The sequence below is a fragment of the Mustela nivalis genome (genome assembly GCF_964662115.1).
Source record: "Mustela nivalis genome assembly, chromosome: 5".
Taxonomy (NCBI): Eukaryota; Metazoa; Chordata; class Mammalia; order Carnivora; family Mustelidae; genus Mustela; species Mustela nivalis.
The window spans coordinates 98,802,571-98,828,352 of record NC_139024.1 but is presented as its reverse complement, the minus strand read 5'-3'; the positions used below and the strand labels follow the sequence as shown (position 1 = coordinate 98,828,352).

The 25,782-nt window shown below is 39.5% G+C and overlaps 1 protein-coding gene and 1 long non-coding RNA gene across 4 annotated transcripts in view; one reads left to right on the top strand and one right to left on the bottom strand.

The window, feature by feature from the left end:
• Positions 1-5,409, bottom strand: part of LRRC1 (leucine rich repeat containing 1) — a 132,433-nt gene extending 127,024 nt beyond the window's left edge. Inside the window, exon 1 of one of the 2 annotated variants that reach the window (XM_082729407.1) lies at positions 4,456-5,409. In XM_082729407.1, the coding sequence (XP_082585533.1) occupies positions 4,456-4,614 (159 nt within the window). In that variant the 5' untranslated portion in view covers positions 4,615-5,409. Of the gene's footprint in view, positions 1-4,170; positions 4,189-4,455 lie in introns of those variants that run through there. The other variant, XM_082729408.1, reaches the window with a different exon arrangement.
• The window catches only part of LOC309864060, an 81,356-nt gene continuing 58,985 nt past the window's right edge, over positions 3,412-25,782 (top strand). The window contains exons 1-2 of one of the 2 annotated variants that reach the window (XR_014311363.1): positions 3,412-3,991; positions 7,919-7,977. This is a non-coding gene — a long non-coding RNA (uncharacterized lncRNA). Of the gene's footprint in view, positions 3,992-5,436; positions 5,567-7,918; positions 7,978-25,782 lie in introns of those variants that run through there. The other variant, XR_014311364.1, reaches the window with a different exon arrangement.

Below are 25,782 nucleotides of genomic sequence, written 5' to 3'. Positions count from 1 at the left end.
CCCAAAGAGCCTTGGTCCACAGACTTGTTGGCTAGGAAGAATGGCTGTCCCACCCATCAGAAATTGAACTGCAGGAGACAGACCTAAATTGAAACATGGTAAATTTAAGACAAAGGGGACTTATTCCAAGTGGGAATGGATATCCTCTTAATAGGTCACAGTTGGAGATGTTGAAGTCATAGTGAGAAATTATGTTTACAATGTATAAAAACTATTTCAAAAACAGAAGACAAATGTGCCTGGCATAGAAGAAATGGAGAAGACTGGTAAGACAAGACTACTGAATTCAGAATGACTTTATGCCATGACTAGTTTCAATAGATGCGTGTACAGGAGCTGTGAGACTATAGGGAAGGGAACACAATGGCCGAGAAATAGGGGGAGACTACCCATGACATCACATGGGAAGACTCATCCATGCAACAAGCATGTGAGTGCCCACTATATACCCGATTCTGTCCAAGGCTCAGCCATGAACAAAAACATCCCTGTCCTCATGGAGCTGACGTTCTCGTTGGGGAGACAAAGAACAACTAAGCAAGCATATAGTCTAGAGTTAGGTAGTAATAGTGCTCTAAGGGCTGGGGAAAAAATTAAGCAGGATATGAGAAAGAATAATGGGAGGGAGTAGATATTTGAGATAATGTCATCTGGCCATCATCAAAAGGCCAACTGAACTCTAATTAAGAGCAGGTAACAGGGGCACCTGGGTGGCTCAGTGGGTTAAGCCTCTGCCTTTGGCTCAGGTCATGATCTCAGGGTCCTGGGATCGAGCCCCACAATGGGCTCTCTGCTCAGCGGGGAGCCTGCTTCCCCCTCTCTCTGCCTGTCTCTGCGCCTACTTGTGATCTCTCTCTGTCAAATAAATAAATAAAATCTTTAAAAAAAAAAAAAGAGTAGGTAACAAGATGAAGCTCAGTTTTATAAGCTGCCTGGGCTCAACAGCATTCATTCAAAATATTTGCTGCCCATTAGACAAGGCTCTGTATTGGAGTCAGAGAGAGCACAGTAAAACACACATATGCCAAGGTATTCAACAATCCATGCACCTTGAAGGGAAAACTGATGGTGTCAGAAACACTGAGGAGGTACACAGTGGGGCAGAGGACCTTGTAGAAGACAAATCAGCTCCGCCACTTCCATGACCTTTAACTTCTGGAGTGCTTTCCAGCTTGAAGCAGCCAGAGATTATGTGTTTAACCAGCTAGACAGCCCTGGAAAAAAAATCACTCCCAACTTGAATGTTCTCAGACTATATTAGAAAAGGATAGATGTCAGAGCAGTGATATGCTCAAGGGAAAAGAAAGAACCAAAGGAGGAAGATTTGTATCTGACTTGTCTAAATTCATTCAACAGATAAAAGCTGTTTACTGAGCAGGACGTACTGGGTGCCAGGCAGGCTCTGTGCTCACTCCTAAGGATGAGCAAAAACACACTAGCATCTCAAGGAGTTTAGAGACTGTCTCTGTTAACACACATGCCACAGATATCTAGCTGGGAGGAAGTGGGAAGGAGATGATGGATGGGAACATCCATCCTGACCATCACCTATCTGGGGTCAGGCTAATCTCCCAAGCCCTCCCTGCAGAAGAGCAGCACTGAGAGGCTATCACAAGGTAGTCAGTCTGTTGAGGATGGGGATGCAGATTCAGCAAAAGGTTAGGTTAGGTAAGTAACCATCAAGTGAACTGCGATGCCCCCTCCACTCCACACTCACCACATCTGTCTCCCCACAAAGCTGTGACTAACTCCTAAGAATCATACCTTCTTTAATCTCTATATTCCCACCAACGACAAATGATGAAAGGTCAATAACTGTTTGGCAGAGGCCAGGCTTAATGATGTAAGAAAAACAGGAGGGGTCAAATAACTGAGGTTTTAATGGATGTGAGAAACTGAATATGCCAGGTTCCTCCTAGGTGTCCAAAGGTGTAAAACGGGGGTGGGGGGTGGTGGGGTGGAGAGGGGGACGACAACTATCCAGCTGGACAGCCTTGAAAAAGTCACTTCAGGTCTGAGTTTCAATTTGCAAAACAAGGAAGTCGGATCAAGTCAGAGGTTACAAACCTTTTCATCATTCTGAAGCCTGGATAGTGTGTGTATCTTTGCTGTTGGAGTAGGGGGTGCAGTCTTCCCCCTTGTCTGTGCTTCCAAATAAATTACAGAGAAAAGAACAGATAGCCAGCATGACCACCACAAGGACCTTGTGGGTCTGTCAGCAAAAAGAGGCCCCCTGGTGATGGGGCAGGTAAAGAGAAAGGGGTTGGAGGAGAGGGCAGGGACAGCAGCAAGCAGTGCTAATGAGCACTACAGATCTCAGAGGTGAAATAACAGCCCAAGGACAGACTGTACCTTTGAATGAAATATCTGAGCTTTCAAGGTGGTTGTTCCTGTCTGGTTTATACAAATCCAGGCACCCAGACACAATAAGTCATGAAGAAACAGGTTTTCAACAACCTAGAAACCATAAAACTAATTTCAGAGCTCTAAGAGCAGTAATTACCCATAAGCAAGACCACCTTTAGTCTCTGAAAAGCATGTTTATTTGCTGTATCTATAGAGTGCTATAAGACTATTTTGAGCTTCTGAGAAGTTTCCAGTTAGGATCAGTAAGGATACCTAACACTTTCAAAACCTATAATTTCCCCTTACGAAGCTGAATTCCCTAACATTACAGGAAAACCCACAAACTTTGCAGAAGAGAGTGAAAAGCCAACCCAGTCAAAGGAAATCTTCCAATTCTACTAAAACAAACAAACAAACAAAAATACCACAAGGAACACCAAAACATTTCTAGTTAAATACCTTTTCACTCAATCTTTTAATAACTTCATTCTGACACACTGAAAAGTATTAAATAATATAGTCTGTATCTCTGGCAATAGGAATGCCTAAAACTTATTTACAACTTAAGGCAGCAAGTGAGCTTATGACTTTCAAGTCAAATTTAAGGAAGTTAAAGGCCAGACAAAGCCATGTTTTTGGAAATGCCTGCAAAATAATAAATGCCCGAGGGAACTGGATGGCTTTTCAGCTTCTAAGCTAAATAAAGTGTGTGTGGGGGGGGGGGGCGCTTTGCAAAGATCCTAGTGAGGATAATCTGCATGATTACACAGAGCAAACCATCCAATTCCACATGAACCAAGGAAAAGTTAATCCAAGAATAATACTTGAAATATTAAGAAAAAGCACATTGTTCTCCTTTTTAAAACACTCTGGCAGGGCTGAAGAAGGTATCAGGTCATTTTAACAAGCCAGATCATTTGACTAGCGAGTGTTTCTGTGACAGTGCCTCGGCCTCATGATCACTAAAAGGACAAGAAAGATATCTGTGTTCCAACTCCAGGCCTCGGGTCCTCCCCCTGACTCCCAGCAGTCTAGTCTCCCTACTTCCTGCACACCTTTGGATTACTGCACGCCGACTTCCTGCACACCCTTGGATTTGCGATACCTTCCTCTTCGGAGCTTTACTCAAGTTAAATTCCCGGCGCAAGTTCGAAGGTTAAAAGTTCGCAGTCGCAGACCCTCCATTAAAGCTCAATCAGCATCTGTCCCTTAACAAGTTCGGCCTCAGCCGACTGATTGATTTACGTAAACAACTCCGAAGAGGTAACGCATCACTGCAAGGACGTAAGTCAGCAGGCTGAAGGTACCCGCTTCGGGAGAGGCGGCTGCAAGACTGGCCCGTCAGGCACAGCCTCTGCTGACATTCACAGCGGCTCCCTTCCACGCAACAGGTCCACGCAGGCAGGGGCCCAGCAGCGGGCACCTGCCCACAGCTCCCAAGGCATAGCTCTCCTCCTACCCGATCTCCTCCTACCCACCCCCAATTCTCGACCGATCCCGGAGCCAAGACCGGCCAGCCAAACTACAGCACTTTCAAGCACTGCCCACCAGCGATAAGGCCCAGGGCACATTCCTCGGAAGATGCCGAGATAGTGCGACTCTCCTGAGGGCTGCCCACCTCCACCGGACCTGTCGGAGCCAACGGGTAAGCGCTCCCTGGCCAGTGATCCAGTGATCGGGGAATGCAGCGCAGGGAAAACTGCCCAGGGAGTGGATGCCACGCTCTGTCCTTTCACCCGGGAACAGCAGGAGCCACCTGGCTCCTCACCTGCCCGGGTATCGGGACCAGCGGTTAGTACTTTGACGGGTATCTAAACTACTTACCATACCAGAACGTTTCCCTAGTCGCACAAGCTCCAGTGACAGATACTGGGAAAACAGCAAGTCGCTCACTTTGTACAAAACGACAAGGAACTTTTAATGCAGACGGTGGGGGTGGGGAGGAAGAAGCAGGTGAATATAGGTAGTGGTGGTTCTGTGGGACCTGCGGCCCGGATCTGGAGGTGGGAGGAGGGTAGAGTGGGGAGGAGAGGGAAAGAGGAGGAGAGGGCTGGCCAGGCTCGTCGGTGTTCTCCCGAAGACTGCGCGCAGGTGAGGCCGGACACTCACCTCTGGCAGCTCGCGGAGCTGGTTGGCGTCCAGCAGCAGCTCCTCCAGGCTGCGGGCGTAGCGGTAGATCTCCTCGGGGACATAGACCAGCGAGCAGTGGCGCCTGTCGATGGTCTCCACATGACGGTTGCACCGCCACAGGGGGATGCAGTGGAACATCGCCGCCCCCGCCGCCGGGTCCCGAGCCGAGTCGCGGAGACTCGGGCTCTGAGCCCGCTCCGTCCCGCGGCTCCGCTCCGCCCGCTGTCCACTCCGCACTCGTTGGCTCCCGTGCTCGCTAGCTCCTCGCGCCCGGGTTCGCGGTCCCAAACACTCCCAGGAACCTCGGGCGGGAGCCCCAGCCGCGTCCCAGCGCCCCCGCCCGCCAGCGGGCGCGTCTCCTCCCACCCTCCAGTCGCGCCGCCGCGGCCGCTACTGCCTCGCGGAGCTTCCTACTCGCGGCTGCCGCGCGACTGAGCATGCGCGCCAGTGGGCGCGCGCGAGGGCGTTTCCCGGCCCGGGGGATGCTCCGCTCCGGGTTTTCCTGGAGACCCAGAGCCCGAGAGGGTCGAAACCTGTGGGCGGGGTGCACGGTATATACCCCTACTCAGGCTGGGACTCGAGGAGCGCTCAGCCCTCCGAGGAAGGCTGACTCCAATGGAGCTTGAGATAAAGATGAAGCAGAGGAGAGATGGCGTGAGGGGAGCAGAACAACTTTGATTTTTAGTTACTTAACTCGCTCTCGGCTCCTCGCTCCCCTTCCCCAAAACAACTTTCTCTTCCGGGGTCAGGCAGGACCGCCCCCGAAGCGTACCTTGCGCGTCCTGGGCGCCCGAAGCTACGAGATTCGGTGTGGTTTTGAGGTACCCTGGCCACCAGCAGCCTCAGAAGTGAGCCGGCTGCCCTCAGCCCCGCACCGCGTCGGGGCCGCGACCGTGCCCTCTGGTCCGCGGGCACCGCCTGCAGGCTGTGTAACCTGGGCGCACCTCTTCAGGAATCATTGTTTATACACTGAGTCAGAGGAAGTCCCTCTCCCCATACCACCAAAAGCATAGGAGTTAGAATCTGTAAGATTCTCATTGGCGTGGGTGCACCCCATCAGGAGTCCAAATGCAAAAACGAGGTCGCAAAGGTGAGTTCCTGAGCCGGTTCTAACCTGGCCAGATGTTGACTGGCCCCTGGCAACTATTTTGGGCTAGTGAGGTGGGAGGAGTGAGGGGAGGTGGGGCAGATTGGCTGGGGGCAGGGAGCGTCCTCCAACCAGATCCTGCGTTTCTGCACCAACACCCAGTGTCTTGCCAAGAGAGATGGTAGCCCAAGGAGGAGTAGCTGGGGAGGACTCAGGAGGCTCACTACTGGATAATAAGCGACCATTTATTCCGTCGCCCCTGATTCATTCCCACGGACTAGGACCAGAACCCAGAACACCTCTTCTCCCTATTTCCAGAAAACCAACTGGCTCCTTTACAAAGGACTGTCGACCAGATCAAAGTCAATCACATCCATGGATTGTCTTTTGGGTCCTACTCTGACTCCCCTCCTAGCTGCCCCCAGTCCTCACACTTCCCTTCAAGATCCTACCTGTGACCTCTGCCAGACACAACGGGGCTCTCCCACCCCGAAGTTGCCACAGCTAAAAGCTGGGGTCATCCAATCCAGTTTCCTGCAGAAGACTGAAAGCTGAGCATAATCAGTGACCAAGGGAATTTTTGGTCTAGTTTATACAGGGCATACATGTCTACATAGACTTCCGGTTCCAGCTGCGTGCAGAACAGTTTCCCATGGGGTTAGCAAGGAGGAGGACACTTCATTTCAACTCTAGGAGGAGAACTCCTTTCTCCCCAATCAGTGAGGATGGATCTGAGTACCACTTTGTTTTTGAGCCCAGAATTATCATCTTAACTTTCTAATTCTGGTCAGTCCCTAAAGTCCATTGCCAAACCCACTCCACTCTCTTTTTTGGTTGTCCTGGTGTGATTTCTACATTCTCAGGGAAGGAAGGCCACCTCAACTTTGGACCTTAGCTACTTACTCTTCCGTCATTCTCACATTCCAGAAGCCACTGTTAGTGGAAAACTGTGGTTCCTGACTAAGAGACTGAGTCTGGAATGTAAGCAAGTCATAGACTTCTCTTCTCTCTGACTTCTTTAGAAAACAACAAAAATAAGAAAGGTGTGGTTCCTTCATTCTAATCTTTGACTTCCAGAGATTACCACACTAGATTATTTTAGTAAACACCAAGTATGTTTTAAAGACATAGCTGGTCTCTTAAAAAATTGAAACCTCAATTAGTATTCCCCATGTGTCTCTCTGTGACATGTACACTTGGTTTATGATTATTTTTGTATCACCTTAATCCCAAGGAGATTGTGACCTCTTGGAAAACAAGTACTGTCTCACTCATAGATCTCTATAGCGACCACAGTGCTACACGCACATTAAATAATTGGCAAACTTCTGTTAACTGTGTGAGATCAGGGCCAGAATTCTTGAATTCCTTTGTTGCCAAGGATCTACTTAGAATTTGTCTTTTTTTTCCATCTTTTTTTTTTTTTTTAAACCCACTGACCATAACACAGCTAATCTGCTTTGAAATTCTCCAGCTTTGGGGCTCTCAGAAGATGCTGTTGTTAGGCCTGCCTCTTGGTGTGTGTTTTTGTTTTTGATTAAGAGAATTTTTTTTTTCATTTCATTTATTTTTTCTCATCCTGATAAGTGTACTCTTTAATCCTTATCCCCTAATTCTCCCATCCCCACCCTCACCCATCTCCCCCTCTGGTAACCATCAGTTTGTCCTCTGTAGATAACAGTCTGTTCCTTCATTTTACTCTCCCCACTCGTTTGTTTTGTTTGTTAAATTCCATAGATGATTGAAATCATCTGGTGTTTGTCTTTCTCTGGCTTATTTTACATAGCATTATACTGTCTAGCTCTATCCACTGCAAGGTTTCTTCTTTTTTTATGACTGAATAATATTCCATGGTGTGTGTATATATATACATACATACATGTATGTATATATGTGCACACATACATATATGCACATGTATGTATACATATATGTATGTATATACATGTATGTGTATACATACATACATATATGTATACATACATGTGCATATATGTATGTGTGCACATCCGTGCATACATATGTATGTGCATATATGTATATATCTTCTGTATTCATTCATCTATCAGTGGACATTTGTGCTGCTTTCATAGTTTGGGTATTGTAAATAATGCTGCAGTAAACATAGGAGTACATGTATCCCTTTGAAGTAATGCTTTTGTATTTTGGGGGTAAATAACCCAGTAGCACAATTCCTGGATCATAGGGTAGTTATATTTTTAAGTTCTTGAGGAATCTCCCTACTGTTTTTCACAGTGGCTACACCAGTTTGCATTTCCACTAACAGTGCAAGAATCTTTTTTTTTTCTCCACATCTTTAACCAACACTTATTATTTTTTTTTTTTTTATTTTAGCCACTCTGACAGGTGTGGGGTGATACCTCCTTGTAGCTTTGATTTGCATTTTCCTGATGGTAAGTGATGAACTTCTTTTTATGTTCTGTTGGCCATCTGTATGTCTTCTTTGGAGAAATGTCTGTTCATGTCTTCTGCCCATTTTTTAATTGGATTATTTTCTGGGTGTTGAGTTGTATCAGTTCTTTACATATTTTGGATACCAACCCTTACTGGATATTTCATTTGCAAATATCCCATTCCAAAAGTTGCCTCTTAGTGTTATTGATTGTTTCCTTTGCTGTCCAGAAGTTTTCTATTTTGATGAAGTCCCAATAGTTTATTTTTGCTTTTGCTTTCCTTGCCTCAGGAGACATGTTTAGAAAAATGTTTCTATAGGTGATGTTGGAGAGATTACTGCCTGTGTTCTCTTCAAGGATTTTTATGGTCACCAGTCTCACATTTAGGTCTTAAATCCATATTTATTTTTGTGAATGGTGAAAGTGGTCCAGTTTCATCCTTTCGCAATTGGGTGACCAGTTTTCCCAAGACCATTTGTTGAAGAGACTTTTTTTCCCATTGTATATTCATTCCCCCTTTGTTGAAGAGTAACTGCTCATGTGATTATGGATTTATTTCTGGGCTCTCTATTCTAGTCTGCTGATCTATGTATTTATTTTTATACTGTTTTAATTACTACTGCTTTGTAATATAACTTGAAATCTGGAATTGTGGTACCTCCAGCCTTGTTTTTCTTTCTCAAAATTGCTTTGGCTCTTCAAGGTCTTTTGTGGTTCCATACAAATTTTAGGATTGTTTGCTCTAGTTCTGTAAAAAATGTTGTTGGTATTTTGATAAGGATTGTATTAAATCTGTATATTGATTTGGGTAATATAGACATTTTAACAATATTTGTTCTTCCAATCCGTGAGCATAGAATGTTCTTCCATTCTTTGTATTGTCATCAATGTTTTATACTTTTCAGAGTATAGGTTTTTTTTACCCCTTTCATTAAGTTTATTCCTAGATATTTTATTGTTTTGGGAGCAATTATAAGTGGTATTGTTTTCTTAACTTCACTTTTTTATTTTTTTTTCAAGTAGGCTGTATGCCCAGCATGGAGCCCAACATAAGGCTTAAACTCACAACCCTGAGATCAAGACCTGAGCTGAGATCAAGAGTTAGATGTGGGGGTGCCTCGGTGGCTCGTTCAGTTAAGCATCTGCCTTTGGTTCAGGTCCTGATCCCGAAGTACAGGGATTGAGCTCTGCATCAAGCCCCACATCAAGCCACACACTGGGCTCTGTGCTTAGTGGGGAATCTGCTCCTCCCCCACTCATGTTCTCTCTTACTCACTCTCTGAAATAAATAAAATCTTTAAAAAAAAAAAAAGAAGATGAAGAGTCAGATGCATAACTGACTGAGCCATCCATGCACCCCTTAATTTTACTTTCTGCTGCTTCATTATTATTGTGTAGGAATGCGGCAGATTTCTGTACGTTGATTTTATATCTTACGACTTTACTGAATTCATTTATCATTTCTAATAGGTTTTGGTGGAATCTTTAGGGTTTGCTACATACAGTACTGCCTAGAATTTGAAACATCAATCTGGTAAGAGAGGAAAAAAATGAAAATAAGGGAACCAATTCTTTATGCTGAAGAGTTTTAGGCTTTCCTTATTGATATAATCTCTAGCATGTTCCCCATATACAAATGTCTTGATTGTGTTGATGGTTGCATGTGTGTATACATTTAGCTCATCAAACTATACTTTTTTTTTAAAGATTTTATTTATTTATTTGACAGAGATCACAATTAAGCAGAGAGGCAGGCAGAGAGGAAGGGAAGCAAGCTCTCTGCTCAGCAGAGAGCCTGATGTGGGGCTTGATCCCAGAACCCTGGGACCATGACTTGAGCTGAAGGCAGAGGCTTTAACCCACTGAGCCACCCAGGCGTCCCCAAACTATATTTTTAAAATGGGAACTTTTTATTATATAAAATTATTCATTAATAAAAGTAGTTTTAAAAGTTAATAAATAATATACAGGTAAATGTATTTAAGAAGCAGTCTTAAATTACTTCTAGGACCTAGGAATCATATTGTGTCATTTATTTAATGCCCATGGTTGTGCCAGTCACTGGCTTAATTTTCTGGGGAAATAAGGAATAAGACAGAGTTTTCAGCCTTACTAAAAGAAAGGCAGTTATCCAGGGAATTATAATAATCATAGTATAATTTTTTTCTTAATCTGGGGAGTCTAATCTTTGTCCTGTAAAAGGTCTCATGGGTGACCCTCTGAGTTGTTTATATGCAAGTCAAATAGGCAAATTAAATCTTATTGTATGCAATGCTGGACACTAGGAAGAAATTTGCAATAGAATCCCACAGCCCTCTGGGAGAGGAAGCACTCAGACCCTAACCTCTGTTTCTTCAAATTTGAATTTAAGGACATTTTCTAGAGATTATATATCCCTGCTAGAAAGGAAGGACACCCAAACCATTCAAAAAACATGAGTACCTACACAGTCTCATGGGTAAATCAATGTAGAATTCAACAATCTATATAATCAGAAGTAAAGTTGCCAGTCTAAGATTTCTCTGATTTTCTTCTTGCTACTAAATTAAAATTCCACCCCCCCACCAATTCCTGACTTTTTACTTTGAATGTTTAGCCCTTTAACATTTAATATAATTACCAGCTGACACTTGAACAATGCAAGGGTTGGGGCACCGACCCCTTCATGGTAAAAAATTTATGCATAACTTCTGATGCCCCAAAACTTAACTACTAATAGCCTCCTATTGACGAGAAGCCTTAATGATAAACATTCAATTAACACAGATTTTGTATATTCTTACAATAAAGTAAACTAGAGTAAAGAACATATTATTAAGGAAATCATAAGGAATAGGAAATACATTTATAGTATAGTGCTATAAAAAATCTACATATAAGTGGACTCACATAGTTCAAACCCAAGTTGTTCAAGGGTCAACTGTATTGCTGTGGTTAGATTTAAGTCTGCTATGTTTTATTTGCTTTCTGTCTGTACCACCTGATTATTCATCCTCTGTTCTTCCTTTTCCACCATGTTTTGAATAAATAAACAATACCATTTCATCTATAGGCTTTCTAGTTGTAGTGGCTGTTCTAGGAATTACAACAGACATCCTTAAATTTTCAGTTTACATGTATATACCAAAAGATGTAAAACATAAGACTCTTGTAATTACCCAGGTCCATTTGCCATCTCTCTGCTTTTTTATGTTTTAGCTCTTATGTATATTACATTTACCTATGTTATAAGCTCCACGACAGAATTTTATGATTTTTTAAATAACTATGTGTATTTTAAAGAAATAAGAAAAAAATAGTCTCTTACATTCACTCATATGTTTACTATTTACATTGTTCTTTATTCCTACTTGATCTCATTCCTCTCACCTTTCAGTGAAAGTTGTTGGCAGAAGATTCTTTTGGTTTTATTATGAAATGTCTTTATTTTGTCCTAATTCCTTAACATGTACGGTGCATATAAAATTCTGGGTTGATCGTTTTTTTTTCTCTCAGCATTCTAAAAATGAACCATTTTCTTCTGATTTTCATTGTTTCTTATGAGAAGTCAGCAATATTCAAATTGATGCTAAGCTGCTTGTAGTGTGTCATTGTTTCTGTTTGTTTTCAAGATTTTATTTGACTATTATATGCCCGTATTTATGCTGATGGGAGTTTACTAAACTTCTTGACTCTATGAACTTAAACTTTCACCAAACTTAGGATATTTTTGGCCATTGAGTCCTTAAATTTTTGCCCAATTTTTTACTTTTATTTTTGATATTACAATTACAATTTCACAAATGTTGAACATTTTAGTAGTGGCACAGATGTACTTGAGGTTCTGCTTTATCCCCCGTTGTTTTGTTCTGTTTTTCAACCTGGATGATATATAGATATATATATATATATATCTGTATATATCTTCACATTTACTGGTTCTTCTGTCATCTCAAGCATCATTAAGCCCATATGAAATACAACTTTAGATAGTGTATTTTGTAGTTCTGGAATGTCTGTTTCATTCTTTTCATATGTATAGTTTATATTTCTTTTAGAGATTTCTTATTTGCTTATTAAGAGTATATGTTCCTGGGTGCCTGAGTGGCTCAGTGGGTTAAGCCTCTGCCTTCAGCTCAGGTCATGATCCCAGGGTCCTGGGATCGAGTCCTGCATTGGGCTCTCTGCTCAGCAGGGAAACTGCTTCCTCCTCTGCCTTCTTCTCTGCCTACTTGTGATCTCTGTCTGTCAAATAAATAAATAAAATCTTTAAAAAAAAAGAGTTTATGTTCCTTTATATACTGCATATTGCTAATTCCTACTTTAAACCCCTTGTATACTAATATGAACACCTGGGTCATCTGTGTTAATCTCCATTGAATGCCTTTTCTTTTAAGTGTGGGTCACATTTTCCTGTCTCTTAAATATGCCTAGTAATTTCCATTTGTATCCCACACATTATGAATGATAGGATCTCTGGATTCTGTTAAATTACTTCAAAGAGTATTGATTTTTTTTTGTTTTAGGACACAACTTCAAACTCTTATGTCTTAGTCTCTTCAGGCTGCTATAACAAAAATACCATATACTGGGTAACTTATAAACATCAGAAATTTATTTCTTAGACTTCTGGAGGCTGGACATCGATGATCAGTGCAGCACTAGATTTATTGTCACATGAGGACCTCCTTCCTGGTTTCTAGATGTTTTTGTTTTCACTCTGTCTCTACACATTACAAAGGGATGAAGGAGCTCTCTGGGCTCCCTTTGTAAGGACATTAATCCCTTGAGGTGGGACACATATTTGGCCAATACTGTCTTATTTTCTCTATGATGGATGGCAGCTGAAATTTTGTATTCAGTTACTTCATTCTTAATGGTGCTGCTTCAAACAGAGCTGCACATGTATAGGGGTCATGGGTGGAGTCTCTATGCAGAATGTGAAGCTTCTCCTCTCCCTCAGTTCCTTCCAAGGTTTCCTTCTCTCACTTCCCAACTGCCATGGTCACTCATGGTTACAGTACCTCAAGGCAATCAGATTGCTATGAACATTGCCTGTTTTAATTTATTCTTTAAATTTTAGTCCTTTTATGTAGTATAATGTCTATGCTCACCAAAGCCATAAAAACAGAAAATTCACGCATAGTATTTGCTTCTTCCAAGTGTACAGTCCCCTTCAGTTCCTGCTTGCTTTTTGTCACTCTCTAGTACCTTCAAATAGTTTTTAAAAAAAAAATTGGGGGGGGGGCACCTGGGTGGCTCAGTTGGTTGAGCAGCTGCCTTCGGCTCAGGTCATGATCCCAGCCTCCTGGGATCGAGTCCCACATCGGGCTCCTTGCTCAGCAGGGAGCCTGCTTCTCCCTCTGCCTCTGCCTGCCACTCTATCTGCCTGTGCTCACTCTCTCTGTCAAATAAATAAATAAAAATCTTTAAAAAAAATGTTTTTGTCTAGCATTAGTATTGTTATCTATGGGGAAGTTAGTCTGATAGTAACCACTCAGTCATTACTGAAAGAAAAACACTAGTCCTTGATTTTTATTAATTATAATCATTTATTTATTCAGCTTCACAGATTGTAATAGTATGTAGAAAATCCAAAATTTCATATTATATAGATTTTAATCTACTCCTCCATTCAGTGAAGTTACAAATGAGCAGCTTGAGTTTCGTTTGCTTTTCTATTTTTCTCAGTCTCCTAATAAATGTGCTAATGATGAGTCTAATATTGAACAACATTTTGCCTTGGTGGAAATGGGCCAAACACTAATCTGTCACATGGGGTCGTATAAAGAACTCATGATTTTGCATCAAATTCTTGCATCTGCCACTACTAGGGATTAGATCATAAGTGAATCGTATTAACTCCAATATCCATTTCCTTATTTCTACAAAAGACATGAAAACTGCCACCCTCAAAAAGCTGTTGAGGGGACTGAATTAATGTAGTGGAAAGAGCTTTCTGTGCTGCAGAAAACTGCACATTAGGCATTAGGCATTAGGCATTGCCAATACCCTTTTCTCAGTTACCCACAGAAAGCCTAAGATGTGAGTACCCTATTTGGGAAAATAGTATGGTGGATTAGTTAGAAATGAGACTGTAAAAGTATTTCAGCATGAATGAGAGTACACCAAGGGAGTCCAGTCAAAACAACACCTGCCCCTGAACCTATCTCCCCCACCACCCCACCTCTGCTTCATAGCCTCTTTCTTCAATAAAACTGAATACTTGAAGGATGAAGCCTAGAGGAGGCTTACCAGCAGTCTTTCCTCAGGTTGTGGCAATGCTCTACATTTGTATAATGTTTTATAGTTAAAATGAACTAGCAACATCCATTATCTTAATTGATCAAAATACATCCTTTAGTCATTTAAATAAACACAGATGCCTCAATTCTTTTCCACATTGATTTACAAAGGCTTTTAGGAGATCATTCAGATCAGTCTTGTTCTAGATCACCTTTATTTTATAGTTACAGTTCTTAAAATATGAATTAAATCAATACAGACACTAAGTTTTCATCTTAGGCCAATAACTATTTTATGAAAGTAAGAAAAAAAGATATAAACAAACGGAAGTGTGCCCTTTCTACTGAGCAGTGCCATTCAGACAATTCAAATACCACTACTAATAAATGTTGATCATTTAACTAAAATAAACCTAAAGGATGCCATGTCTCTCCAGTTAAAATTTCACCCATAAAATTTGGATTGTAAGAGGAGCAAAGGATATCTCATTGTGGTTTTGATTTGTATTTCCCTGGTGGTTAGTGATGTTGAACCCCTTTTCATGTACTTGATGACCATTTTGATGTATTCTATAGTAAAATGTCTGTTCAGTTCCTCTGCCCATTCTTTTAATCAAATTGTTTGCTTTTTTATTATTGAGTTATACAAGTTCTTTATATATTTTGGATATTGATCCTCTATTGAATATATCATTTATGAGTAGCTTCTCCCATTCAGTAGGTTGCCTTTCATTTTGTTGATGGTTTTCTTTTTTTTTTTTTAAAGATTTTATTTATTTGACAGACAGAGATCACAAGTAGGCAGAGCAGCAGGCAGAGAGAGGAGGAAGCAGGCTCTCTGCTCAGCAGGGACCCTGCTGAGCAGAGAGCCCGACTCTGGGCTCCATCCCAGGACTCTGGGATCATGACCTGAGCCGAAGGCAGAGGCTTTAACCCACTGAGCCACCCAGGTGCCCCTTGTTGATGGTTTTCTTTGCTGTGCAAAAGCTTTTTATTTTGGTGTAGTCCTGGTAGTTTATTTCTTCTTTTGTTTCCCTTGCCTCAGGAGACATATCTAGAAAAATATTGCTAAGGTCAATGTCAAGGAAATTACCACTTCTGTCTTTTTCTAGGAGTTTTATGGTTTCATGTCTCACATTTAGATATTTAATCCATTTTGAGTTTATTTTTGTGTATGATATATAATAGTGATCCAGTTTCATTCTTTTGCATATTGTTTCCAGTTTTTCCAGCACCATTTCTTGAAGAGACTGCCCTTTCCCCGTTGTATATTCTAGACTCCTTTGTTGTAATTTAATTGAGCATATATGCATGAGTTTTTTTTTCTGGGCCCTCTATTCTGTTCTAATAATCTATGTGCCTGTTCTTAGCCAATATTGTATTATTTTGATTACTAGAGTTGTATAATACAGTTTGAAGCAGGAACTTTGATTCCTCTAGCATTGTTCTTTCTCAAGATTGCTTTGGCCATTTGGGGTCTTTCGTGGTTCCATACATATTTTAGGATAGTTTGTTCTATTTCTGTGAAAAATGTCATTGGAATTTTGATAGGAATTGCATTGAATCTGTAGATTCTTTTGTTAGTTTAGATATTTTAATAATATTAATTCTTTTAATCCATAAGAAGAGAATATATTTCCATTTATTTGTGTCTTCTTAAATTTCATCAGTGTCTTATAGTTGTCAGTGTATGGACCTTTTATCACTTAGTTAAATTTATTTTTTTTCTTTTTGTTGCAATTGTAAGTGCGATTGTTAATTTCTCTTCCTGATAGTTGGTTATTAATGTATAGAAAGACAACTAATTTAGTCTATTGATTTCATATCCTGTAACTGTACTGAATTTGTTAGTAATTCTAACATTTTTTTAAATGAAATCATTAGTATTTTCTATATGTAGAATTATGTCATCTGCAAACAGAGAGAGTTTTGTGTCTTTTCTGATTTGGATGCCTTTTATGTATTATTATTATTATTTGTATAGTAGTTCTGGCTAGATCTTTTGATGCTATATAGATAAAAGTGGCAAGAGTGGCCATTCTGGTCTTGTTTCTGATCATAAAGGAAAAGCTTTCAGTTTTTCACAATTGAGCATCTGTGGGCTTATCATATATGGACTTTATTATGTTGAAGTATGTGTCCCCGTACCCAGTTTGTTAAGCACTTTTATCATGAATGGATATTGAATTTTGTCAAATGCTTTTTCTGCATCTGTTGAGATGATTATATGGCTTTTTACCCTTCGTTTTGTTAATGTGGTATATCACACTGATTTTGAGTATTGAACCATCCCTGCATCCCTAGAATAAACCCTCTTGATCATGGTGTATTGTTGAATTTGGCTAATATTTTGTTGAGGATTTTTGCCTCTCTTTTTATAAGGGATATTGACCTATAATTTCCTTTTCTTATATTGTCAGGGTAACGTTGGCCTCATAAATTAAATTTCAAATTGTTCCCTTTTATGTTTTTTGGAAGAGATTGAGAAGTATTGGTATTAATTTTTCATTAATTATTTGGTAGAATCCACCACTGAAGCAGTCTAGTCCTGACTTTTTTGTTATTGGAAGGTTTTTTTATTACTGATGCAATCTCCTTACTAGTCTTTGGTCTGTCCAGATTTTCTATTTCCTCATGATTCAGTCTTGGGTAGGTTGTATGTTTCTGGGAATGTATCCATTTCTTCTAAGTTGCCCAATTTGTTGACATGTAATTGTTCATAATTGTCTCTTGTGATCCTTCTGATTTTTATGATATTAGCTGTAATGTCTCCTCTTTCATTAATAATTTTGCTTATTTAATTCTTCTCTCTTTTTTTCCTAGTAAGTATAGCTATAGATTTGCCTATTTTGTTTTATCTTTTCAAAAAGCCAGCTCAGGGGTACCTGGGTGGCTCATTCGTTAAGCATCTGCCTTCAGCTCAGGTCATAATCGCAGAGTTGTGAGGCTCCACTTCTCTCCTTCTCCTTCTCCCTCTCCTCCTCTTCATGTTCTCACACACACTCTCTCTTTCTAAAATTAATTAATTAGTTAATTAATTAATTTTAAAAAGCCAGCTCTTAGTTTCATTCATCTTTTCTATTGTGTTTTAATCTCTATTTCATTTATTTCCATTCTGATCTTTATTATTTCCCTCCATCTACTAACTTGAGGTTTTTTTTGTTCTTCTTTTTCTAGTTCCTTGAGATATAAATTTAGATTATTTGAAATATTTTATTTTTCATACTGTAGGTATTTATTATTATAAACTTCCTTTGTAGAACTGCTTCTGCTGGATCCTGTATTTTTGTGTAGTATACTTCCATTTTTATTGTCTTGAGTAATGTTTTTATTTTCTTTTGATTTTTCTTCCATTCATTATATGTTGAGTAGCATGTTGTTTAATCTCTACATGTTTGTGAATTTTTTTCTTTTTTAATTGATTTCTAGTTTCATACCATTGTGTTCAGAAAGGATGCTACTATGATTTCAATCTTCTTAAATGTATTAGTACTTGTTTTATGGTTGAATATATGATCAAAACTGGAGAATATTCCTTATCCACTTGAAAATAATGTGTATTCTGCAACTGTTGGATGAAATGTTCTATAAATGACTGTTAAGTCGATCTGATCTAACATCTTTGAGTTTGGTTGTCTCTCTGGATGATCTATCCATTGTTAAATGCATTGAAGTCCTCTATTATTATAGTGCTATCTATTTCTTTCTTCAGATCTTTATCTAGATCTCTGTTAACATTTGCTTTACATATTTAGGTGTCCTTATGCTGGGTTGATAAACACTTACAACTGTTATATCATCATGTTAAATTGACCCATTTACCATGATATAATAACTGTCTCTTATTACTTTGGCTTAAAGTCTATTTTGTCTGATATAAGTACAGTTATCTCTGCTTTTCTTGGTTTCCATTTGCATGAAATATCTTTTTCCATCCTTCATTTTCAGTTCACATGTGTCTTTGAAGTTGAATTTCTTCAACTTCACACATTTCTTCAACAGCACATGGTTGGGTCTTGGTTTTGTTGTTGTTTTTTTTTTTTATACAGCTCCTTTATGTCTTCTGATTAGAGAATTTAGTCCATTTACATTTAAAGTAATTATTGATAGATATGGACTTACTATTGCTATTTTGTTAATTATTTTTGTTAATTATTTTCTAGCTGTTTAGTAATTCCTTTACTCCTTTCCTCTTGTTCTCTTTCTTTGTGAATTGATTATTTTCTCTAGTGATATGCTTAGATTCCTTTATCTTCTGTGTAACTGCTGTAAGTTTTTGCTTTGTGGTTATCACGAGGCTTATATAAAGCACCTTATATTCATAATAGTCTATTTTTAGGTGATAACAACTTAAAACACAATCTAAACCTTCAATTTTTTACTCTCCACTGTCCACATTTTTTTGTATTTGGTGTCAAAATACAGGTCTTTTTTTATCTTGTGTATCCCTTAACAAATTACTATAGTTATTTTTAATACTTCTGTCTTTTAACCTTCACATTAGATTTATAAGTGATTAACAACTGTCATTACAATATTAGAGTATTTTAAACTTAACTATATGTTTATTTTTACCCGTGAGGATTATACTTTCACATGTTTTCCTCTTACTGACTAGTACTCTTTCATTTCAGCTTAAAGAAGTCCCTTTAACATTTCTGGTAAGACCGATCTAATGGCGACGTACTCACTCAGCTTTTGTTTGTCTGGAGTACTCTATTTCTCCTTCATTTTTTTTTTTTAAAGATTTTATTTATTTGTCAGAGAGAGAGTGAGTGAGAGCGAGCACAGGCAGACAGAGTGGCAGGCAGAGTCAGAGGGAGAAGCAGGCTCCCTGCGGAGCAAGGAGCCCCATGTGGGACTCGATCCCAGGACACTGGGATCATGACCTGAGCCGAAGGCAGCCGCTTAACCAACTGAGCCACCCAGGCGTCCCGCTCCTTCATTTTTGAAAGACAACTTTGCTAGCTAGAGTACACCTGATCGGCAGTTTTCTTCTTTCCTTTTCTTTCAGCTTTTTCAAAAAAATATATTGTGCCACTTTCTTTAGGCCTGTAAAGTTTCCACTGAAAATTCTGATGATAGCCTTCTTATAAGGATTCCTTTATACAGAACAGGTTGTTTTCCCCTTGCTGCTTTTAAGACTCTTTTCTTGTCTTTAACTTTTGACAGTTGAATTGTAATGTGTCTTGATGTGGGTGTTTTTGGATTTGTCTTGTTTGAAATATTCTGGGTTTCCCGGACTGGATGTCTTTTTCTTTTGCAGGTTAGGGAAGTTTTCAGCCATTATTTCTTTTCTTTTTTTTTTTTTTTCTCCTTTTCTTTTTTTTTTTTTTTTAAGACGTTATTTATTTATTTGTCAGAGAGTGAGAGAGCACAAGCAGCAGGAGTGTCAGGCAGAAGAAGTAGGCTTCCCACTAAGCAGGGAGCATGATCCAAGACTCAAACCCAGGACCTTGGGATCATGACCTGAGCCAAAGGCAGATGATTAACCACTGAACCACCCAGGCATCCCTCAGCCATTATTTCTTGAAATAAGTTGTCTGCCTGCCTCTTTCTCTCTTCTTTTTCTGGGAGTGGAAAAGTGGAAAAGTGGTCCACTGGATGTTTTTCCTTAACTTACTTAAGCTGTTTTCATTCTTTTTTCCTTTTGCTCTTCTGATGGGATAAATTCCACTGCACTGTCTTCAATGGCTCTGATCCTTTTCTCTGCTTCATCTCATCTGTTGCTGAACCCCTCTATTGGATTTGCATACACATATACTATAACTATAGTTCATTTGACAGACTTACTTCAGATTTCTAAATCTCTTAGGTGATGTAAAAAATAAGAAATGTACAAGTAAAAACTTAAACTAATTCTCTTCCAAATCATAAAATATAATTATTAATAAAAGCTACTGAATTAAGAATTCAATTAATCTCAGCCCTAGCTCTTCAACCAAATAACACTGGCCATCAAAAGATTAATCTCTTTCATTCCTGTTTTTCACCCTAAGTGGAGCAGATGGAGTAACAAAGTATATAAGGTCTCTGACAACTCTAACAGGACTAGAATTATACTTCTTCTTCAAAATGTTCTCCTTGTTTATCTTTTAGTGAATGTAAATGGTACAAAGTCCATCATAAGTAAGTGATACTATCACGTTTTCATTTTTATAAACACTTCCCTTTCATTATTCACAGCCAGTGCACCTGTTTTTCTGTTATCACTTTTTCTCTCCCCTTTCCCAATGTAACTATCATCATCAAATCTTTTTGTCTCAGAATATGTACCTGCTCGTGGCTCCTTATATTTCTTTCTTTAACTATTCATCTGGCTCATTTCTGTTTACTTTCCTGAGAAAGAACATTTCAAAAGCAGAAATTATTTACTTTAATAGACTTATTGGCAGGCATAGACAACCCTAATAATTAAATACTATTTCTAATAAAATAGACTCTCAATAATTTATAGATATGGAAGAGTGCAAATTGTCAAACTGTTATTATTGAATCTACCTTTTTAATATCCAAGCAGATTATATTTATGTAAAGGATGTGTTTTAATATTTGTACAATAAGGTTTTAATATTTGTAATACTTATTTAATATTTTGATATATTTTACTAGTTATTATTCATATTTTTGTATTTATATAATCCTTTTCCGAAGACTGAGAAGACACAAATATCAAATTTGACCCATGTCAATTCCTCTTGGGAGGTTAACACAATTAGGCAATGCTATGACTAAGATCAGCCACCAGGAGAAAGGGAGAAAAGGAGCCAAGATCATCCCAAGGCAGGATACTTCACTCAAGGGAGATAGCTGGAGCTATGACTTAATTGGGAATAAAAAAACAGGTTACCCTCCAAATATGGGACTGGGAGTAATGTTTGTATTTCACCATGACTACCTACCTGATCTTTGCTGCTCTCTGAGGAAGGAAGCTAGAAAGTGTGTGTGTGTGTGTGTGTGTGTGTGTGCACACGCACATGCACATTTGTGCATGTGTCTATAAACCAAAGAAGGGGGAGTGGGTGGAAAATGTACCAAGGATACAGCCAAAGGGGAAATGGTTTTTAAGAAACAAACCAACTGGGTGCCTGGGTGATTCAGTTGGTTAAGCAACAGCCTTCGGTACAGGTCATGATCCCGGCATCCCAGGATCAAGTCCTGCATCAGACTCCCAGCTCCACAGAGAGTCTGCTTCTCCCTCTAACCTTCTCCCCTCTCATGCTGTCTCTCACTGTCTCTCTCTCAAATAAATAATTTTTTTTAAAAATGAAAGAAACCAACTTAAAGGAAAAGTATAATTATGCATAGAGTAGGAAGTGAAAGGTACTGATAGCATGATAACTTGTAGAACTATGAGAAGAAATCGTTATTGTTACTATTTTTATGTTGTAAAGTATGTTGAAGTTATTACTGGTATAGCCAGTTACCTACTTAGCAAAGTATATGTTTCCAAAATGTGTAAATTCCTTATGTAAACACAGGACTTTCTGTAAAAACTTTTCCAGGAAATCAGTGAAACAGTTGGGCACATCATAATCCCTAAGCTAGCTCTCTACAATATTTAAACCAGGTAGGTAGACAGACTCTCATATGGCCCCAATTATATCCACATCTTGATATTCATGCTCTATATTATTCCTTCCTATAAAAAGACTCTGAACGGCTTCCATCTTGGGTGCTCTCTATCATTCTCTTGGATTGCTTCCTCTGGAGAAATCCAGCTGCCATGGCCTGAGAGCCCTGTAGAAAGGTCCACGTGAATAAGGTTGGCAACAAATCTCCTGAAGCATGTAAATAGCCACATGAGTGAAGTTGGAAGCAAATACTCTCCCAGTTGAGCTTTGAGATGACTGCAGGTCTAACTGACGTCTTGGCTGTCAGTTATCTTGACTACACCTCCTGAGAGACTGAACCAGAACCACTTGCTAAACTGTTCTCAGATCACTGATGTACAGAAACTTTTAAGAGAATAAATACTTATTGTGTTAAGCTGCTAAGTTTGGGGTAATTTGTTGCAAAGTAATAGAAAACTAATACAAACCAAAACAGGTAACACATAACATAGCTGAAATGCTGTATGAGGTGCAACAGAAGTAGTCAGAATCAAGGTAGGCCCAGTGTTATAGAGGACCCACATCAAGAGTGCTCACGAAGCACCTGTGTTGCTCTAGGCACAATGCCAGGCACCTTACAGACACATCTTAGGTTATCCTCATTACACTGTAATACTGGAATCATTATCCCCACATCACATGTGAGTAACCTAACATTCTGAGGGATTAAATACTTTGCCTAACTTTATACTGCTAATAAGTAGCAGATGCTGGGTTTCTAACTTTCTATCCCCCATTCCCCATATATACATATGGATATGGAATAACTCCAAAGCTCCTGCTTCTATTACAACCTTAATTGCAATGAATAAAGCAAGCAGATACCTCATAACATTGATAATGAGTGCAAATGCACCCAGCTGAGCCTTTCAGACATAGACCTAACATTTTATGTGATCACAGCTGAGGTAGTATGTGTTCCCACAGCTGTGGGAACATGAAGAGAACTGCTGGTAGCATGGTTGAGGATGTAGTGTGGGAAGAGGATGGAGGGAAAATCCCACAGAGGGGATTACATTAGAAATGAACAGCACAGCTTCTCTGTTGCCCCTGGCAGGGCCTGGGCTCTGGAATCAGACTGACATGGGTTCAGACCAGTTTTTGGCTCTGTGACCCAGACAGGTTACTTCTTGCCACCATAGTTTCTTTATCTATATTGATTAAATGAGGCAATGCATATAAATTGCTTGGCAGAGGGCCAGATATATAGCAGACATAGATGTTCACAATTAATAATGCTATTGTTTTCTCTTCAAAACTGACTTTCTTTTCATGAGTGTGTTATTACTAGTATTACCTTTTATGTTTACCAGTCTGAGTGATTTTTTTAAGGGGGAAAAATAGCTCCCTATGCTAATTGGGCTAGAGTTGAAGGGAGAAAACAAAGAGACACTATGAGACAAGGAAAAGGTGGGTGAAATCAAACTGTATGTGATTGGGAGGTGATGACTGCATGAGGCCAGTGACTGTCCCTGGGAACAGAGGCAAGGACTCTCTCTGTGGGGAGTAAAAACTGTGCATTTTTCATTTTGTCAAAACACCATCGGGTCTACAGTCCTTCAGAGAGTGTACAATGAACTCATTCATTCTTGCATTCAGCAGATACTATGGAAACCTCTTGTGCACCATCAGGCTTCCGTGAGGGTAGCAGGGCTTATATACTAATGAGACAAGACAGGCAATGAACACATCACATACAAAATAAAACTGTATGCAGAAAGGATGAATACATTTGGAATATGATAACAGCTAGGGAGACATTAAAGCAGGAAAATGGGCTGGAAACACAAAGGAGGGTATTGTGTTGTTTTAGCCAGGGTGATCAGGAAAGTCCTAGATGAAGCAAGAGATGCTGCAGCTGACAGCAACACGCCCCCTCAGAGCCCTGCGGCCAGAGCCTGCGACACACTCACGCAAACGCCAAATCAAGGGACAGGTAGGAATGGGAAGACTAGGTGCTGGTTAATCTCCAAGCGATCATAATGGTAATTAACTTCTAAAGTGTAAAGGCTATGATTTCTTCTACAATAGTTTTTAAAAACATATTTAATAACCATTTATAAAAAGGGAAAAGTATGCTTTATTCATTGACCCAGAATTCCAAACATGCTGTTCTTTACCTCCATTGATCTGCCAGCCCTCCCTGTGTTGTTTGCAAGGCTGTTCAGGACTGCTGTGGTGAGGCCAGTGAGGAGCTGAGGGGCCATTGTGTGATTCTGATAGGAAATGCCTTCCCAAATTTCATTTCCTGGGCTCCTGGCTGGCCTCACCATAGATACCAGCCCTGATTATATGTTTGATTGGTCTGTTAGTGGGTTGTGTTTTGCTTTTGCACTGTATTGACTTAAAAAAAATTGATATGGATGTCTTATTTAAAATGTCACTCAATATAAAAAATGAAAGGGAGAAAGTATTAAAGCATCCCAGGTCCTTCTGCCCAGAAATAACTAACATTAGTCATTAGCATACATTGTTATAATCTCTCTATGCATATATAGAGAAAGAAAGCTGGTAGATATATAAACAATATAGTTAGTCAAAGAAATAAACAGGTATAAACATAAATTATTTTATAAAGAGAGAATAACACTATACATGATATTGTTGGGAAAAATATTAAATCTGATTTTTTTCTTAATTAAATTTAAATTACAGGAATGACTAAAACTTAGGTGAGTGTTTCTTTACCCTTTTCCCCAAAGGGTCCTTCAAATATTAAAGAAAAATAGTTACTGAAATAATTCAAGTGTGGAGAGTATTAGCAAGAATGCCAGGGCTGAGGAGAAGAGCTAGATTTTTCCAAATCAGTATTGACTTGCTCCAACTAGAAAAGATGAGATGATTCGCACACTCACTTTCCTCCAGACTTCTGATTTTTTTTTGTTTTCTTTTATATTCTATTCTGAAACCATAATTTACCCAGTTTGTCTAGAGATAAATTCTGTAATTGATTCACATTAGCTTCCCTGTTCCTATCCTTGCCTGCTACAGAATAATCAGCTTTTCAACACCTCAGTTTTAAATATGAACGGACAATCAAAAATCACAGGGCATTTCATTCATTCCTCTTGTATTAAATAGTGGAACCAAGATAACTTAAAAAAATTTAAAGGGGTGCCTGGGTGGCTCCGTGTGTTAAGCCTCTGCCTTCGGCCCAGGTCATGATCTCCGGGTTCTGGGATCGAACCCTGCATCGAGCTCTCTGCTTGGCAGGGAGCCTGCTTCCTCCTCTCTCTCTGCCTGCCTCTCTGCCTACTTGTGATCTCTCTCTGTCAAATAAATAAAATCTTAAAAAAAAAAAAATTAAAGACTCTTAGACGGAGTAAGAAAGGATAATTAGAGTTCTACTTCTGATTTCTGATGTGATGGTGTAAAAGGCTTCACAGACCTACTGCTCAGCAAACTTGTGTTCAAAAAGAAAAACAAAATTATGTTAAAAAACAACAACTTAAAATATCTGGAGATTATCCTAAGGGCAAAGAGCAGAGGAAGACATATTTATTCAAGAAAATCTGCTAACACTTCACAAGAACAGGAGTCTGTGGCATTTGAATCGAGACCTATTACTGGCCCCTTTTCCCGGCTCAGAGAGAAAGCAACTCCATTCCGGATAGGTGCCACTGAAAAGACAGGGCTCCCTGTGCCTCCTGGTTAGGGTTAGAGGGCCATATTCTCAGAAGTGACAGGACATCACTTTCCAACTCATCTCTGAGGCCAGGATTGCTCCAATACCAAAAGCAGCCAAAAACAACAGAAGAAAATTATAAACAAATATCTCATGTAAATACAGATATGAAAGTCCTCAGCAAAACACTAGCAAACTTATGAAAAGGCATATAAAAAGAAACAAAAATTTATATATGTAATTATAGATATATAATGAAATATACATATAAATAAAAATAATTACACACCATGCTCTACTAGTGGAATTTTCCCAGAAATTAATACCCAAAAATCAACTACTG